This window comes from Oncorhynchus nerka, linkage group LG7 (genome assembly GCF_034236695.1).
Source record: "Oncorhynchus nerka isolate Pitt River linkage group LG7, Oner_Uvic_2.0, whole genome shotgun sequence".
Taxonomy (NCBI): Eukaryota; Metazoa; Chordata; class Actinopteri; order Salmoniformes; family Salmonidae; genus Oncorhynchus; species Oncorhynchus nerka.
The window spans coordinates 94542135-94560261 of NC_088402.1; the positions used below are offsets into that span (position 1 = coordinate 94542135).

Consider the following 18127-nt stretch of genomic DNA (forward strand, 5'->3'; position numbering starts at 1 on the left):
GGTATTAATGGTTCACCCAGGGCTAGTGATGTAGGGTATTAATGGTTCACCCAGGGCTAATGATGTGTATTAATTGTCCACCCAGGGCTAGTGATGTAGGGTATTAATGGTCCACCCAGGGCTAGTGATGTAGGGTATTAATGGTCCACCCAGGGCTAGTGATGTAGGGTATTAATGGTTCACCCAGGGCTAGTGATGTAGGGTATTAATGGTCCACCCAGGGCTATTGATGTAGGGTATTAATGGTCCACCCAGAGCTAGTGATGTAGGGTTTTAATGGTCCACCCAGGGCTAGTGATTTAGAGTTTTAATGGTCCACCCAGGGCTAGTGATGTAGGGTTTTAATGGTCCACCCAGAGCTAGTGATGTAGGGTTTTAATGGTCCACCCAGGTCTAGTGATGTAGGGTATTAATGGTCCACCCAGTGCTAGTGATGTAGGGTATTAATGGTTCACCCAGGGCTAGTGATGTAGAGTATTAATGGTCCACCCAGTGCTATTGATGTAGAGTATTAATGGTCCACCCAGGGCTAGTGATGTAGGGTATTAATGGTCCACCCAGGGCTAATGATGTGTATTAATGGTCCACCCAGGGCTAATGATGTAGAGTATTAATGGTTCACCCAGGGCTAGTGATATAGAGTATTATTGGTTCACCCAGGGCTAGTGATGTAGGGTATTAATGGTCCACCCAGGGCTAGTGATGTAGGGTTTTAATGGTCCACCCAGGGCTAGTGATTTAGGGTTTTAATGGTCCACCCAGAGCTAGTGATGTAGGGTATTAATGGTTCACCCAGGGCTAGTGATGTGTGTTAATGGTCCACCCATGGCTAGTGATGTAGGGTATTAATGGTCCACCCAGGGCTAGTGATGTAGGGTATTAATGGTCCACCCAGGGCTAGTGATGTAAGGTATTAATGGTCCACCCAGGGCTAGTGATGTAGGGTATTAATGGTTCACCCAGGGCTAGTGATGTAGGGTATTAATGGTCCACCCAGGGCTAGTGATGTAGGGTATTAATGGTCCACCCAGGGCTAGTGATATAGAGTATTAATGGTTCACCCAGGGCTAGTGATGTAGGGTATTAATGGTCCACCCAGGGCTAGTGATGTAGGGTATTAATGGTCCACCCAGGGCTAGTGATGTAGGGTATTAATGGTCCACCCAGGGCTAGTGATATAGAGTATTAATGGTCCACCCAGGGCTAGTGATGTAGGGTATTAATGGTCCACCCAGGGCTAGTGATGTAGGGTATTAATGGTTCACCCAGAGCTAGTGATGTAGGGTATTAATGGTTCACCCAGGGCTAGTGATGTAGAGTATTAATGGTCCACCCAGGGCTAATGATGTGTATTAATGGTCCACCCAGGGCTAATGATGTAGAGTATTAATGGTTCACCCAGGGCTAGTGATATAGAGTATTATTGGTTCACCCAGGGCTAGTGATATAGGGTATTAATGGTCCACCCAGGGCTAGTGATGTAGGGTATTAATGGTTCACCCAGGGCTAGTGATATAGGGTTTTAATGGTCCACCTAGGGCTAGTGATGTAGAGTATTAATGGTCCACCCAGGGCTAGTGATCTGTATTAATGGTCCACCCAGGGCTAGTGATGTAGGGTATTAATGGTCCACCCAGGGCTAGTGATGTAGGGTATTAATGGTCCACCCAGGGCTAGTGATGTAGGGTATTAATGGTCCACCCAGGGCTAGTGATATAGAGTATTAATGGTTCACTCAGGGCTAGTGATGTAGGGTATTAATGGTCCACCCAGGGCTAGTGATATAGAGTATTAATGGTTCACCCAGGGCTAGTGATGTAGGGTATTAATGGTCCACCCAGGGCTAGTGATGTAGGGTATTAATGGTCCACCCAGGGCTAGTGATATAGAGTATTAATGGTTCACCCAGGGCTAGTGATCTGTATTAATGGTCCACCCAGGGCTAGTGATGTAGGGTATTAATGTTCCACCCAGGGCTAGTGATGTAGGGTATTAATGGTTTACCCAGGGCTAATGATATGTATTATTGGTCCACCCAGGGCTAGTGATGTAGAGTATTAATGGTCCACCCAGTGCTATTGATGTAGAGTATTAATGGTCCACCCAGGGCTAGTGATGTAGGGTATTAATGGTCCACCCAGGGCTAATGATGTGTATTAATGGTCCACCCAGGGCTAGTGATGTAGAGTATTAATGGTCCACCCAGGGCTAATGATATGTATTAATGGTCCACCCAGGGCTAGTGATGTAGGGTTTTAATGGTCCACCCAGGGCTAGTTATGTAGGGTTTTAATGGTCCACCCAGGGCTAGTGATGTAGAGTATTAATGGTCCACCCAGGCTAGTGATGTAGGGTTTTAATGGTCCACCCAGGGCTAGTGATGTAGAGTATTAATGCTTCACCCAGGGCTAGTGATGTAGGGTATTAATGGTCCACCCAGGGCTAGTGATGTAGGGTATTAATGGTCCACCCAGGGCTAGTGATGTAGGGTATTAATGGTTCACCCAGGGCTAATGATGTGTATTAATGGTCCACCCAGGGCTAGTGATGTAGGGTATTAATGGTCCACCCAGGGCTAGTTATGTAGGGTATTAATGGTCCACCCATGGCTAGTGATGTAGGGTATTAATGGTCCACCCAGTGCTAGTGATGTAGGGTATTAATGGTTCACCCAGGGCTAGTGATGTAGAGTATTAATGGTCCACCCAGGGCTAGTGATGTAGGGTTTTAATGGTCCACCCAGTGCTATTGATGTAGAGTATTAATGGTCCACCCAGGGCTAGTGATGTAGGGTATTAATGGTCCACCCAGGGCTAATGATGTGTATTAATGGTCCACCCAGGGCTAGTGATGTAGAGTATTAATGGTCCACCCAGGGCTAGTGATGTAGAGTATTAATGGTCCACCCAGGGCTAATGATGTGTATTAATGGTCCACCCAGGGCTAGTGATGTAGAGTATTAATGGTCCACCCAGGGCTAATGATGTGTATTAATGGTCCACCCAGGGCTAGTGATGTAGGGTTTTAATGGTCCACCCAGGGCTAGTTATGTAGGGTTTTAATGGTCCACCCAGGGCTAGTGATGTAGAGTATTAATGGTCCACCCAGGGCTAGTGATGTAGGGTTTTAATGGTCCACCCAGGGCTAGTGATGTAGGGTATTAATGGTCCACCCAGGGCTAGTGAAGTAGGGTATTATTGGTCCACCCAGGGCTAGTGATGTAGGGTATTAATGGTCCACCCAGGGCTAGTGATGTGTATTAATGGTCCACCCAGGGCTAGTGATGTAGAGTATTAATGGTCCACCCAGGGCTAGTGATGTAGAGTATTAATGGTCCACCCAGGGCTAATGATGTGTATTAATGGTCCACCCAGGGCTAATGATGTAGGGTATTAATGGTCCACCCAGGGCTAATGATGTGTATTAATGGTCCACCCAGGGCTAGTGATGTGTATTAATGGTCCACCCAGTGCTAGTGATGTAGGGTATTAATGGTCCACCCAGGGCTAGTGATGTAGGGTATTAATGGTCCACCCAGGGCTAATGATGTGTATTAATGGTCCACCCAGGGCTAATGATGTGTATTAATGGTCCACCCAGGGCTTGTGATGTGTATTAATGGTCCACCCAGTGCTAGTGATGTAGGGTATTAATGGTCCACCCAGGGCTAGTGATGTAGGGTTTTAATGGTCCACCCAGTGCTAGTGATGTAGGGTTTTAATGGTCCACCCAGGGCTAGTGATGTAGGGTTTTAATGGTCCACCCAGGGCTAGTGATGTAGGGTATTAATGGTCCACCCAGGGCTAGTGATGTAGGGTATTAATTGTCCACCCAGGGCTAGTGATGTAGGGTATTAATGGTTCACCCAGAGCTAGTGATGTAGGGTATTAATGGTTCACCCAGGGCTAGTGATGTAGAGTATTAATGGTCCACCCAGGGCTAATGATGTGTATTAATGGTCCACCCAGGGCTAATGATGTAGAGTATTAATGGTTCACCCAGGGCTAGTGATATAGAGTATTATTGGTTCACCCAGGGCTAGTGATATAGGGTATTAATGGTCCACCCAGGGCTAGTGATGTAGGGTATTAATGGTCCACCCAGGGCTAGTGATGTAGGGTATTAATGGTCCACCCAGGGCTAGTGATGTAGGGTATTAATGGTCCACCCAGGGCTAGTGATATAGAGTATTAATGGTTCACTCAGGGCTAGTGATGTAGGGTATTAATGGTCCACCCAGGGCTAGTGATATAGAGTATTAATGGTTCACCCAGGGCTAGTGATGTAGGGTATTAATGGTCCACCCAGGGCTAGTGATGTAGGGTATTAATGGTCCACCCAGGGCTAGTGATATAGAGTATTAATGGTTCACCCAGGGCTAGTGATCTGTATTAATGGTCCACCCAGGGCTAGTGATGTAGGGTATTAATGTTCCACCCAGGGCTAGTGATGTAGGGTATTAATGGTTTACCCAGGGCTAATGATATGTATTATTGGTCCACCCAGGGCTAGTGATGTAGAGTATTAATGGTCCACCCAGTGCTATTGATGTAGAGTATTAATGGTCCACCCAGGGCTAGTGATGTAGGGTATTAATGGTCCACCCAGGGCTAATGATGTGTATTAATGGTCCACCCAGGGCTAGTGATGTAGGGTTTTAATGGTCCACCCAGGGCTAGTTATGTAGGGTTTTAATGGTCCACCCAGGGCTAGTGATGTAGAGTATTAATGGTCCACCCAGGGCTAGTGATGTAGGGTTTTAATGGTCCACCCAGGGCTAGTGATGTAGAGTATTAATGCTTCACCCAGGGCTAGTGATGTAGGGTATTAATGGTCCACCCAGGGCTAGTGATGTAGGGTATTAATGGTCCACCCAGGGCTAGTGATGTAGGGTATTAATGGTTCACCCAGGGCTAATGATGTGTATTAATGGTCCACCCAGGGCTAGTGATGTAGGGTATTAATGGTCCACCCAGGGCTAGTTATGTAGGGTATTAATGGTCCACCCATGGCTAGTGATGTAGGGTATTAATGGTCCACCCAGTGCTAGTGATGTAGGGTATTAATGGTTCACCCAGGGCTAGTGATGTAGAGTATTAATGGTCCACCCAGGGCTAGTGATGTAGGGTTTTAATGGTCCACCCAGTGCTATTGATGTAGAGTATTAATGGTCCACCCAGGGCTAGTGATGTAGGGTATTAATGGTCCACCCAGGGCTAATGATGTGTATTAATGGTCCACCCAGGGCTAGTGATGTAGAGTATTAATGGTCCACCCAGGGCTAGTGATGTAGAGTATTAATGGTCCACCCAGGGCTAATGATGTGTATTAATGGTCCACCCAGGGCTAGTGATGTAGGGTTTTAATGGTCCACCCAGGGCTAGTTATGTAGGGTTTTAATGGTCCACCCAGGGCTAGTGATGTAGAGTATTAATGGTCCACCCAGGGCTAGTGATGTAGGGTTTTAATGGTCCACCCAGGGCTAGTGATGTAGGGTATTAATGGTCCACCCAGGGCTAGTGAAGTAGGGTATTATTGGTCCACCCAGGGCTAGTGATGTAGGGTATTAATGGTCCACCCAGGGCTAGTGATGTGTATTAATGGTCCACCCAGGGCTAGTGATGTAGAGTATTAATGGTCCACCCAGGGCTAGTGATGTAGAGTATTAATGGTCCACCCAGGGCTAATGATGTGTATTAATGGTCCACCCAGGGCTAATGATGTAGAGTATTAATGGTCCACCCAGGGCTAGTGATGTAGAGTATTAATGGTCCACCCAGGGCTAGTGATGTAGAGTATTAATGGTCCACCCAGGGCTAGTGATGTAGAGTATTAATGGTCCACCCAGGGCTAGTGATGTAGGGTATTAATGGTCCACCCAGGGCTAATGATGTGTATTAATGGTCCACCCAGGGCTAGTGATGTGTATTAATGGTCCACCCAGTGCTAGTGATGTAGGGTATTAATGGTCCACCCAGGGCTAGTGATGTAGGGTATTAATGGTCCACCCAGGGCTAATGATGTGTATTAATGGTCCACCCAGGGCTTGTGATGTGTATTAATGGTCCACCCAGTGCTAGTGATGTAGGGTATTAATGGTCCACCCAGGGCTAGTGATGTAGGGTTTTAATGGTCCACCCAGTGCTAGTGATGTAGGGTTTTAATGGTCCACCCAGGGCTAGTGATGTAGGGTTTTAATGGTCCACCCAGGGCTAGTGATGTAGGGTATTAATGGTCCACCCAGGGCTAGTGATGTAGGGTATTAATTGTCCACCCAGGGCTAGTGATGTAGGGTATTAATGGTCCACCCAGGGCTAATGATGTGTATTAATGGTCCACCCAGGGCTAATGATGTGTATTAATGGTCCACCCAGGGCTAGTGATGTAGGGTTTTAATGGTTCACCCAGGGCTAGTGATGTAGGGTATTAATGGTCCACCCAGGGCTAGTGATGTAGGGTATTAATGGTCCACCCAGGGCTAGTGATGTAGGGTATTAATGGTCCACCCAGGGCTAGTGATGTAATGTGACCAGTCACTCATGGGGTAGTTGTACAGTGCAGAAAACCCAAAGTCATTTTGATTGTGATTATGCTATTTTCAGAGAGGGAACCATAACCTGGTTTCTTTTGGGTTTATTTCTGCTTTGGCCAAGTCCTTGTGAAATGACAGAGAAGCAAATGGTCAACTTTATTAGTAACGTGTCTACTTTGGCTACGTTTACACAGGCAGCTCAATTCTCATCTTTTGCAACAAAAAAAAAGCTAATCTGATCTGTCAGATAGTGGATAAAAGATCAGAATGGGTCTGCCTGTGTCAACTCAGCATATGTATCTCAACGTTTCAAATCTGTTCCAGTTTTGTACCTGCTCAACACTATGTGGTTTAGAGCAGCAGGATTGTACGTGCTCAACACTATGTGGTTTAGAGCAGCAGGATTGTACCTGCTCAACACTCTGTGGTTTAGAGCAGCAGGATTGTACCTGCTCAACACTCTGTGGTTTAGAGCAGCAGGATTGTACCTGCTCAACAGTCTGTGGTTTAGAGCAGCAGGATTGTACCTGCTCAGCACTCTGTGGTTTAGAGCAGCAGGATTGTACCTGCTCGACACTCTGTGGTTTAGAGCAGCAGGATTGTACCTGCTCAACACTATGTGGTTTAGAGTAGCAGGATTGTACCTGCTCAACACTCTGTGGTTTAGAGCAGCAGGATTGTACCTGCTCAGCACTCTGTGGTTTAGAGCAGCAGGATTGTACCTGCTCAACACTCTGTGGTTTAGAGCAGCAGGATTGTACCTGCTCAACACTCTGTGGTTTAGAGCAGCAGGATTGTACCTGCTCAACACTCTGTGGTTAAGAGCAGCAGGATTGTACCTGCTCAACACTCTGTGATTTAGAGCAGCAGGATTGTAATCATAAGTGCATACTGTAGTAACGAGCGTTTCTTGTTGGCCGAATTTCACTAGGTCCCTCCTCTTCTGTTTGGCACATACTGACCTGTAACCAGGCTAGGGGAACCAATATGATGCTGCTTTGTTCATGTTGTCAAAGCCTTTATCAGGTCGTGAACTAGGCCAACTGGCTCACTTCCTGTATCTGACAACACTGTCATGGCTCTAGGATCGGTATTTCTGATGCATTTCATTGACCAGTCATCTGTACAGTGTGAGTCAGTAGCGTTCACAGGGTTCAGTTGTCTGAGCCTCGTGTTGGAAACCGAACACAGCGGATACATGAAGATGTTCTGTCAGAGGATGTGGTTTTGGTACGAAAGAGCAAGGGGAAGAGAGGGGGAGGAAGGGAGGAGTCTGTTCTCTCTCTCGCCGTCTCTGGGAAGAACCAGAACAGATGAGCGACAGGTGAGCGTATTGGAAGGAGGAGAGGACTGAGGTTAGGATCCAGTTGTTGTTTTAACTTGTGTTTTAGAGTGTCTTGGGGAGGATGGTCTGTGTGTTGGAGACGATGCTTTGATGAGAGAGAAAGCGAGGGATGATGGAGAGAGATGAGACTGAAGGCTACACTCGGACTTCCTGGTATGTTCTCTTGTTTCCCCTCAGTGAGCTCTCTCTTTCCTCTCTCACCCTACTTCGATGTCATATAGAGCATTGTTACGAGGTTTTGTCTGCTGGGGGTTATTAAAATGGACCTTGTTCCAATATCTCAAATGCCTATCCTACTTCCTTGGTCTTACTGACTATTGAAGATGGACCAGACACTTTTACTTTTTCATGTCAGAGCATATTAGAGATGCAGCCCTCCTCTCGCTTCTTCCTTGTTGTATGTTAGTAGTATTGGGACGAGGCCCTGGAGGAGTGCTGCATGTTAGTAGTATTGGGACGGGGCCCTGGAGGAGTGCTGCATGTTAGTAGTATTGGGACGGGGCCCTGGAGGAGGGCTGCATGTTAGTAGTATTGGGACGAGGCCCTGGAGGAGGGCTGCATGTTAGTAGTATTGGGACGGGGCCCTGGAGGAGGGCTGCATGTTAGTAGTATTGGGAGGGGGCCTTGGAGGAGGGCTGCATGTTAGTAGTATTGGGACGGAGGGCTGCATTTTATTAGTATTGCGACGAGGCCCCGGAGGAGGGCTGCATGTTAGTAGTATTGGGACGGAGCCCTGGAGGAGGGCTGCATGTTAGTAGTTTTGGGACGGAGCCCTGGAGGAGGGCTGCATGTTAGTAGTATTGGGACGGAGCCCTGGAGGAGGGCTGCATGTTAGTAGTATTGGGACGAGGCCCTGGAGGAGGGCTGCATGTTAGTAGTATTGGGACGGGGCCCCGGAGGAGGGCTGCATGTTAGTAGTATTGGGACGAGGCCCCGGAGGAGGGCTGCATGTTAGTAGTATTGGGACGAGACCCCGGAGGAGGGCTGCATGTTAGTAGTATTGGGACGAGGCCCTGGAGGAGGGCTGCATGTTAGTAGTATTGGGACGAGGCCCTGGAGGAGGGCTGCATGTTAGTAGTATTGGGACGAGGCCCTGGAGGAGGGCTGCATGTTAGTAGTATTGGGACGAGGCCCTGGAGGAGGGCTGCATGTTAGTAGTATTGGGACGAGGCCCTGGAGGAGGGCTGCATGTTAGTAGTATTGGGACGAGACCCTGGAGGAGTGCTGCATGTTAGTAGTATTGGGACGAGGCCCTGGAGGAGTGCTGCATGTTAGTAGTATTGGGACGAGGCCCTGGAGGAGGGCTGCATGTTATTAGTATTGGGACGAGGCCCTGGAGGAGTGCTGCATGTTAGTAGTATTGGGATGGGGCCCTGGAGGAGGGCTGCATGTTAGTAGTATTGGGACGAGACCCTGGAGGAGTGCTGCATGTTAGTAGTATTGGGACGAGGCCCTGGAGGAGTGCTGCATGTTAGTAGTATTGGGACGAGGCCCTGGAGGAGGGCTGCATGTTATTAGTATTGGGACGAGGCCCTGGAGGAGTGCTGCATGTTAGTAGTATTGGGACGGGGCCCTGGAGGAGGGCTGCATGTTAGTAGTATTGGGACGAGGCCCTGGAGGAGGGCTGCATGTTAGTAGTATTGGGACGGGGCCCTGGAGGAGGGCTGCATGTTAGTAGTATTGGGACGGGGCCTTGGAGGAGGGCTGCATGTTAGTAGTATTGGGACGGAGGGCTGCATTTTATTAGTATTGCGACGAGGCCCCGGAGGAGGGCTGCATGTTAGTAGTATTGGGACGGAGCCCTAGAGGAGGGCTGCATGTTAGTAGTTTTGGGACGGAGCCCTGGAGGAGGGTTGCATGTTAGTAGTATTGGGGCTGCATGGCTGCATGTTAGTAGTATTGGGACGAGGCCCTGGAGGAGGGCTGCATGTTAGTAGTAGTATAATGGGACGAGGCCCCGGAGGAGGGCTGCATGTTAGTAGTATTGGGACGAGGCCCCGGAGGAGGGCTGCATGTTAGTAGTATTGGGACGAGGCCCCGGAGGAGGGCTGCATGTTAGTAGTATTGGGACGAGGCCCTGGAGGAGGGCTGCATGTTAGTAGTATTGGGACGAGGCCCTGGAGGAGGGCTGCATGTTAGTAGTATTGGGACGAGGCCCTGGAGGAGGGCTGCATGTTAGTAGTATTGGGACGAGGCCCTGGAGGCCCTGGAGTATTGGGAGGGAGGAGGGCTGCATGTTAGTAGTATTGGTATTGGACGAGGCCCTGGAGGAGGGCTGCATGTTAGTAGTATTGGGACGAGGCCCTGGGGAGGGCTGCATGTTAGCCCTGGAGGAGGGCTGCATGTTAGTAGTATTGGGACGAGGCCCTGGAGGAGGGCTGCATGTTAGTAGTATTGGGACGAGGCCCTGGAGGAGGGCTGCATGTTAGTAGTATTGGGACGAGGCCTGGGGTTCGTAGGTCGTTTCCTGGTTTTGCTTCTCACTGCGCTTTCTGTCTTCTGCTCTAATGACCATATTAACAATGACGTGCAAGTTTAACATCATTCTGCCTCTTGTCTTTCTGTGTCTGTTCGATGTGTTTTGTAGGTCTGATGTACAAGTTTAACATCATTCTGCCTCTTGTCTTTCTGTGTCTGTTCGATGTGTTTTGTAGGTCTGATGTACAAGTTTAACATCATTCTGCCTCTTGTCTTTCTGTGTCTGTTTGATGTGTTTTGTAGGTCTGATGTACAAAGGGCTACCCACTCCACCAGCCCACCAGACCATGCAGGAGTAAGTTTATCATTGTTGCTTACCTCTAATGTGAGCAGGACATTCATCAGGGGGACCCTCCCCCCTCCATCATAATCAGAACCAAGTATAATAATAAATAGTCTACAAGGAGTTTTATTTACTATGATGACTGCATGGCTGGACGAACCAAGTCTAGGGTCCAGAGAAATACCTTTTGAGACGGCTTTCCTCTTGGTGTCAGAGAGAACACTTAGCGCTTTTCAAACTCATTTCCTTTATGGGGCAGAGGGGTTGTCATGGGGCAGAGGGGTTGTCATGGGGCAGAGGGGTTGTCATGGGGCAGAGGGGTTGCCATGGGGCAGAGGGGTTGCCATGGGGCAGAGGGGTTGTCATGGGGCAGAGGGGTTGCCATGGGGCAGAGGGGTTGCCATGGGGCAGAGGGGTTGTCATGGGGCAGAGGGGTTGTCATGGGGCAGAGGGGTTGTCATGGGGCAGAGGGGTTGCCATGGGGCAGAGGGGTTGCCATGGGGCAGAGGGGTTGCCATGGGGCAGAGGGGTTGTCATGGGGCAGAGGGGTTGTCATGGGGCAGAGGGGTTGTCATGGGGCAGAGAGAGATTTGTTGTTGCAGCTTTTGAAGCTAAATATCCTGCCATTTCTACACATTTTTGCCACGAGGCAGAGAGAACTTTGCAGTTTTAAAGCTTAAAGAACAGTGCATTTATGTTATTTAAAAAAGTACTGTGGATACCACTATCCCTGTGAGCCTCCCATACCACTATCCCTGTGAGCCTCCCATACCAATATCCCTGTGAGCCTCCCATACCACTATCCCTGTGAGCCTCCCATACCACTATCCCTGTGAGCCTCCCATACCACTATCCCTGTGAGCCTCCCATACCAATATCCCTGTGAGCCTCCCATACCACTATCCCTGTGAGCCTCCCATACCACTATCCCTGTGAGCCTCCCATACCAATATCCCTGTGAGCCTCCCATACCACTATCCCTGTGAGCCTCCCATACCACTATCCCTGTGAGCCTCCCATACCACTATCCCTGTGAGCCTCCCATACCACTATCCCTGTGAGCCTCCCATACCAATATCCCTGTGAGCCTCCCATACCCATATCCCTGTGAGCCTCCCATACCACTATCGCTGTGAGCCTCCCATACCAATATCCCTGTGAGCCTCCCATACCACTATCCCTGTGAGCCTCCCATACCACTATCCCTGTGAGCCTCCCATACCACTATCCCTGTGAGCCTCCCATACCAATATCCCTGTGAGCCTCCCATACCAATATCCCTGTGAGCCTCCCATACCAATATCCCTGTGAGCCTCCCATACCAATATCCCTGTGAGCCTCCCATACCCATATCCCTGTGAGCCTCCCATACCACTATCCCTGTGAGCCTCCCATACCAATATCCCTGTGAGCCTCCCATACCAATATCCCTGTGAGCCTCCCATACCAATATCCCTGTGAGCCTCCCATACCAATATCCCTGTGAGCCTCCCATACCCATATCCCTGTGAGCCTCCCATACCACTATCCCTGTGAGCCTCCCATACCAATATCCCTGTGAGCCTCCCATACCAATATCCCTGTGAGCCTCCCATACCACTATCCCTGTGAGCCTCCCATACCAATATCCCTGTGAGCCTCCCATACCCATATCCCTGTGAGCCTCCCATACCACTATCCCTGTGAGCCTCCCATACCACTATCCCTGTGAGCCTCCCATACCCATATCCCTGTGAGCCTCCCATACCAATATCCCTGTGAGCCTCCCATACCCATGTTGCCCAGGGTTAAGAACAGAAATAACAGGTTAATTATATTGTATTATACACTTTAATCTTATTCCACGGATCCCTTGGCCAAAAGTTATTTCATCTGCTGTTAGTAATATTCATTCCAGCGGTAATTTGTGCTATGATGCTATTTTTGGTTTGTTTTTTACCATTTTAATTGAAAATAATCACAGTCAGGTACTTCACAGTTATTTATCACAGTCAGGTACTTCACAGTTATTTATCTCAGTCAGGTACTTCACAGTCAGGTACTGCATAGTTATCTCAGTCAGGTACTTCATAGTTATCACAGTCAGGTACTTCACAGTCAGGTACTTCATAGTCAGGTACTTCATAGTTATCACAGTCAGGTACTTCATAGTTATCACAGTCAGGTACTTCATAGTTATCACAGTCAGGTACTTCATAGTTATCACAGTCAGGTACTTCACAGTCAGGTACTTCACAGTCAGGTACTTCATAGTTATCTCAGTCAGGTACTTCACAGTCAGGTACTTCATAGTTATCACAGTCAGGTACTTCATAGTTATCACAGTCAGGTACTTCATAGTTATCACAGACAGGTACTTCACAGTTATCACAGTCAGGTACTTCACAGTCAGGTACTTCTCACTCAGGTACTTCTCACTCAGGTACTTCTCAGTCAGGTACTTCTCACTCAGGTACTTCTCAGTCAGGTACTTCACAGTCAGGTACTGCATAGTCAGGTACTGCATAGTTATCACAGTCAGGTACTTCATAGTTATCACAGTCAGGTACTTCTCACTCAGGTACTTCTCAGTCAGGTACTTCTCAGTCAGGTACTTCACAGTCAGGTACTGCATAGTCAGGTACTGCATAGTCAGGTACTTCATAGTTATCACAGTCAGGTACTTCACAGTCAGGTACTTCACAGTCAGGTACTGCATAGTCAGGTACTTCATAGTTATCACAGTCAGGTACTTCACAGTCAGGTACTTCACAGTCAGGTACTTCACAGTCAGGTACTGCATAGTTATCTCAGTCAGGTACTTCATAGTCAGGTACTTCATAGTCAGGTACTTCACAGTCAGGTACTTCACAGTCAGGTACTGCATAGTTATCTCAGTCAGGTACTTCACAGTCAGGTACTGCATAGTCAGGTACTTCATAGTTATCTCAGTCAGGTACTTCTCAGTCAGGTATTTCACAGTCAGGTACTTCATAGTTATCACAGTCAGGTACTTCTCAGTCAGGTACTTCACAGTCAGGTACTTCATAGTTATCACAGTCAGGTACTTCAACTTCACAGTCATGTACTTCACAGTCAGGTACTTCACAGTCAGGTACTTCACAGTCAGGTACTGCATAGTTATCTCAGTCAGGTACTTCACAGTCAGGTACTTCATTGTCAGGTACTTCATAGTCAGGTACTTCTCAGTCAGGTACTTCTCAGTCAGGTACTTCATAGTTATCTCAGTCAGGTACTTCATAGTCAGGTACTTCATAGTCAGGTACTTCATAGTTATCTCAGTCAGGTACTTCATAGTCAGGTACTTCATAGTCAGGTACTTCATAGTCAGGTACTTCATAGTTATCACAGTCAGGTACTTCATAGTCAGGTACTTCATAGTCAGGTACTTCATAGTCAGGTACTTCATAGTCAGGTACTTCATAGTTATCACAGTCAGGTACTTCATAGTCAGGTACTTCATAGTCAGGTACTTCATAGTTATCACAGTCAGGTACTTCATAGTCAGGTACTTCATAGTCAGGTACTTCATAGTCAGGTACTTCACAGTCAGGTACTGCATAGTTATCTCAGTCAGGTACTTCACAGTCAGGTACTGCATAGTCAGGTACTTCATAGTTATCTCAGTCAGGTACTTCATAGTCAGGTACTTCATAGTCAGGTACTTCACAGTCAGGTACTTCACAGTCAGGTATTTCACAGTCAGGTACTTCATAGTCAGGTACTTCATAGTCAGGTACTTCACAGTCAGGTATTTCATAGTCAGGTACTTCATAGTTATCACAGTCAGGTACTTCATAGTCAGGTACTTCATAGTCAGGTACTTCATAGTCAGGTACTTCATAGTCAGGTACTTCACAGTCAGGTATTTCACAGTCAGGTACTTCATAGTCAGGTACTTCATAGTCAGGTACTTCACAGTCAGGTACTTCATAGTCAGGTACTTCATAGTTATCACAGTCAGGTACTTCATAGTCAGGTACTTCATAGTCAGGTACTTCACAGTCAGGTACTTCATAGTCAGGTACTTCATAGTTATCACAGTCAGGTACTTCATAGTCAGGTACTTCATAGTCAGGTACTTCATAGTCAGGTACTTCATAGTTATCAGTCAGGTACTTCATAGTCAGGTACTTCATAGTCAGGTACTTCATAGTCAGGTACTTCATAGTCAGGTACTTCATAGTCAGGTACTTCACAGTCAGGTACTTCATAGTCAGGTACTTCATAGTCAGGTACTTCATAGTCAGGTACTTCATAGTCAGGTACTTCACAGTCAGGTACTTCATAGTCAGGTACTTCATAGTCAGGTACTTCACAGTCAGGTACTTCATAGTCAGGTACTTCATAGTCAGGTACTTCATAGTCAGGTACTTCATAGTCAGGTACTTCATTGTCAGGTACTTCATAGTCAGGTACTTCTCAGTCAGGTACTTCTCAGTCAGGTACTTCATAGTTATCTCAGTCAGGTACTTCATAGTCAGGTACTTCATAGTCAGGTACTTCATAGTTATCTCAGTCAGGTACTTCATAGTCAGGTACTTCATAGTCAGGTACTTCATAGTCAGGTACTTCATAGTTATCACAGTCAGGTACTTCATAGTCAGGTACTTCATAGTCAGGTACTTCATAGTCATCTTCATAGTCAGGTACTTCATAGTCAGGTACTTCATAGTCAGGTACTTCATAGTCAGGTACTTCATAGTTATCACAGTCAGGTACTTCATAGTCAGGTACTTCATAGTCAGGTACTTCATAGTCAGGTACTTCATAGTCAGGTACTTCATAGTCAGGTACTTCATAGTCAGGTACTTCATAGTCAGGTACTTCATAGTCAGGTATTTCACAGTCAGGTACTTCATAGTCAGGTACTTCACAGTCAGGTACTTCATAGTCAGGTACTTCATAGTCAGGTACTTCATAGTCAGGTACTTCATAGTCAGGTACTTCATAGTCAGGTACTTCATAGTCAGGTACTTCACAGTCAGGTACTTCATAGTCAGGTACTTCATAGTCAGGTACTTCATAGTCAGGTACTTCATAGTCAGGTACTTCATAGTCAGGTACTTCATAGTCAGGTACTTCATAGTCAGGTACTTCATAGTCAGGTACTTCATAGTCAGGTACTTCATAGTCAGGTACTTCATAGTTATCAGTCAGGTACTTCATAGTCAGGTACTTCATAGTTATCAGAAATGATTTGATATTGATATACTAATCACTTTGAGAACCCCTGATTGGTCTCTGTCTATCACTAAGTTAGTTTGTGTTTGTGTAGAAAAAGAGGAAGCAGGATCCAGGTTCTGAGACCATCGTCAGAATCACAGAGGACAGAGTGAGTGATATGCCACCTCAGAAGCCTATCTACATCTTGCTCTCTATCTCTGTTATACACGTACCGGCTCTCTCTTTTCCTCTAGCTGTTTCTCTCTCTCTCTCCTTCTCTTCATCAATCTCTTTCTCGCTCTCGGTCTGTTGTAGCGGAAACTGAGCGTCGCCTCTGCAGCCACAGACTCGAACAGAGACAGAAACCTCAGCAGAACAGGCTGTTGAGACAGAAACACTGAACACTCTGTTCATCTCTGTCTCTCTGTCTCTACTGAGACGTGTTTTCCTCTCCTCATCGCCGATAGCTGAACGGACAGGATTATGTTTTCATTATGGTGCTCACACACACGCACACGCACACACACACACACACACACACGCACGCATGCACACGCACGCACACGCACACACACACACGCACACGCGCACGCACACGCACGCACACACACACGCACACGACACACGCACACACACACGCACACACACACACACACACACACACGCACACACACACGCACACACACACACACGCGCACACACACACACACACACACACACACTTCTCAGTCTAGACACACTAGTGTTAAAAATAACTTTTAATAGTAAAATGTGAATAGTCCAGTCACTAATATTACATAGATTGAGTTTCAGTCACTAGCAGCTGTAGTAGACGCGGTAACTAAGTGTTACCGGCAGCCATTTCAGATTTGACTCAACTCCTCTTCCTCTTCTAGAGACTCGCACAGGAAACAGGAACTGAGCCTGCAACAATATCTTCTGTCTCTGTCCCTAGGCCATCTCTCTCTCTCTCTCTCTCTCTCGCCATCTCTCCTCTTTCTGTCTCTATCTCCCTCTAGCTCATTGATTGATTGATATTATATATATGTATATATTTATATTCTGGTCTCTTTGACTCGTTCTGATATTACTTAATTTATTTATATCTATTTTCTGGTTTTATCATCTTGTTGCACGTGACCAGTAAACTTTGATTTTGACTGACTTCATTCTCTTCTGTGATTGGTTATTTCTGGCAGGATGACGAGGATGATGACGATGATGACGATATGACGTCAGACCTGATGAAGGACTCTGAGGTGTGTGCTGTATGACGTGTCAACCATGGGGAGGTGTAGTCTAAGGGGATGACGTCAACCATGGGGAGGTGTAGTCTAAGGGGATGACGTCAACCATGGAGAGGTGTAGTCTAAGGGGATGACGTCAACCATGGGGAGGTGTAGTCTAGGGGATGATGTCAACCATGGGGAGGTGTAGTCTAGGGGATGATGTCAACCATGGGGAGGTGTAGTCTAAGGGGATGACGTCAACCATGGGGAGGTGTAGTCTAACGGCTAGGGGGGATGATGTCAACCATGGGGAGGTGTAGTCTAACGACTAAGGGGATGACGTCAACCATGGGGAGGTGTAGTCTAATGGCTAAGGGGATGACGTCAACCATGGGGAGGTGTAGTCTAACGGCTAAGGGGATGACGTCAATCATGGGGAGGTGTAGTCTAAGGGGATGATGTCAACCATGGGGAGGTGTAGTCTAAGGGGATGATGTCAACCATGGGGAGGTGTAGTCTAAGGGGATGATGTCAACCATGGGGAGGTGTAGTCTAACGGCTAGGGGATGATGTCAACCATGGGGAGGTGTAGTCTAACGGCTAGGGGATGATGTCAACCATGGGGAGGTGTAGTCTAAGGGTAAGACGTCAACCATGGGGAGGTGTAGTCTAACGGCTAAGGGGATGACGTCAACCATGGGGAGGTGTAGTCTAAGGGGATGATGTCAACCATGGGGAGGTGTAGTCTAACGGCTAAGGGGATGACGTCAACCATGGGGAGGTGTAGTCTAAGGGGATGACGTCAACCATGGGGAGGTGTAGTCTAAGGGTAAGACGTCAACCATGGGGAGGTGTAGTCTAACGGCTAAGGGGATGACGTCAACCATGGGGAGGTGTAGTCTAAGGGGATGACGTCAACCATGGGGTGGTGTAGTCTAACGGCTAGGGGATGATGTCAACCATGGGGAGGTGTAGTCTAAGGGGATGATGTCAACCATGGGGAGGTGTAGTCTAAGGGGATGACGTCAACCATGGGGAGGTGTAGTCTAACGGCTAAGGGTAAGACGTCAACCATGGGGAGGTGTAGTCTAAGG

The 18127-nt window shown here is 47.5% G+C and overlaps 1 protein-coding gene across 2 annotated transcripts in view; it reads left to right on the plus strand.

Annotated features, from left to right (window-relative positions):
* The first annotated feature begins 7686 nt into the window (after positions 1–7686).
* arhgef3l (Rho guanine nucleotide exchange factor (GEF) 3, like) overlaps positions 7687–18127 on the plus strand; it is a 40777-nt gene continuing 30336 nt past the window's right edge. Inside the window, exons 1-4 of one of the 2 annotated variants that reach the window (XM_065021004.1) lie at positions 7688–8030; positions 10599–10650; positions 15917–15973; positions 17004–17063. In XM_065021004.1, the coding sequence (XP_064877076.1) occupies positions 7987–8030; positions 10599–10650; positions 15917–15973; positions 17004–17063 (213 nt within the window). In that variant the 5' untranslated portion in view covers positions 7688–7986. Of the gene's footprint in view, positions 8031–10598; positions 10651–15916; positions 15974–17003; positions 17064–18127 lie in introns of both variants that reach the window. The other variant, XM_065021005.1, reaches the window with a different exon arrangement.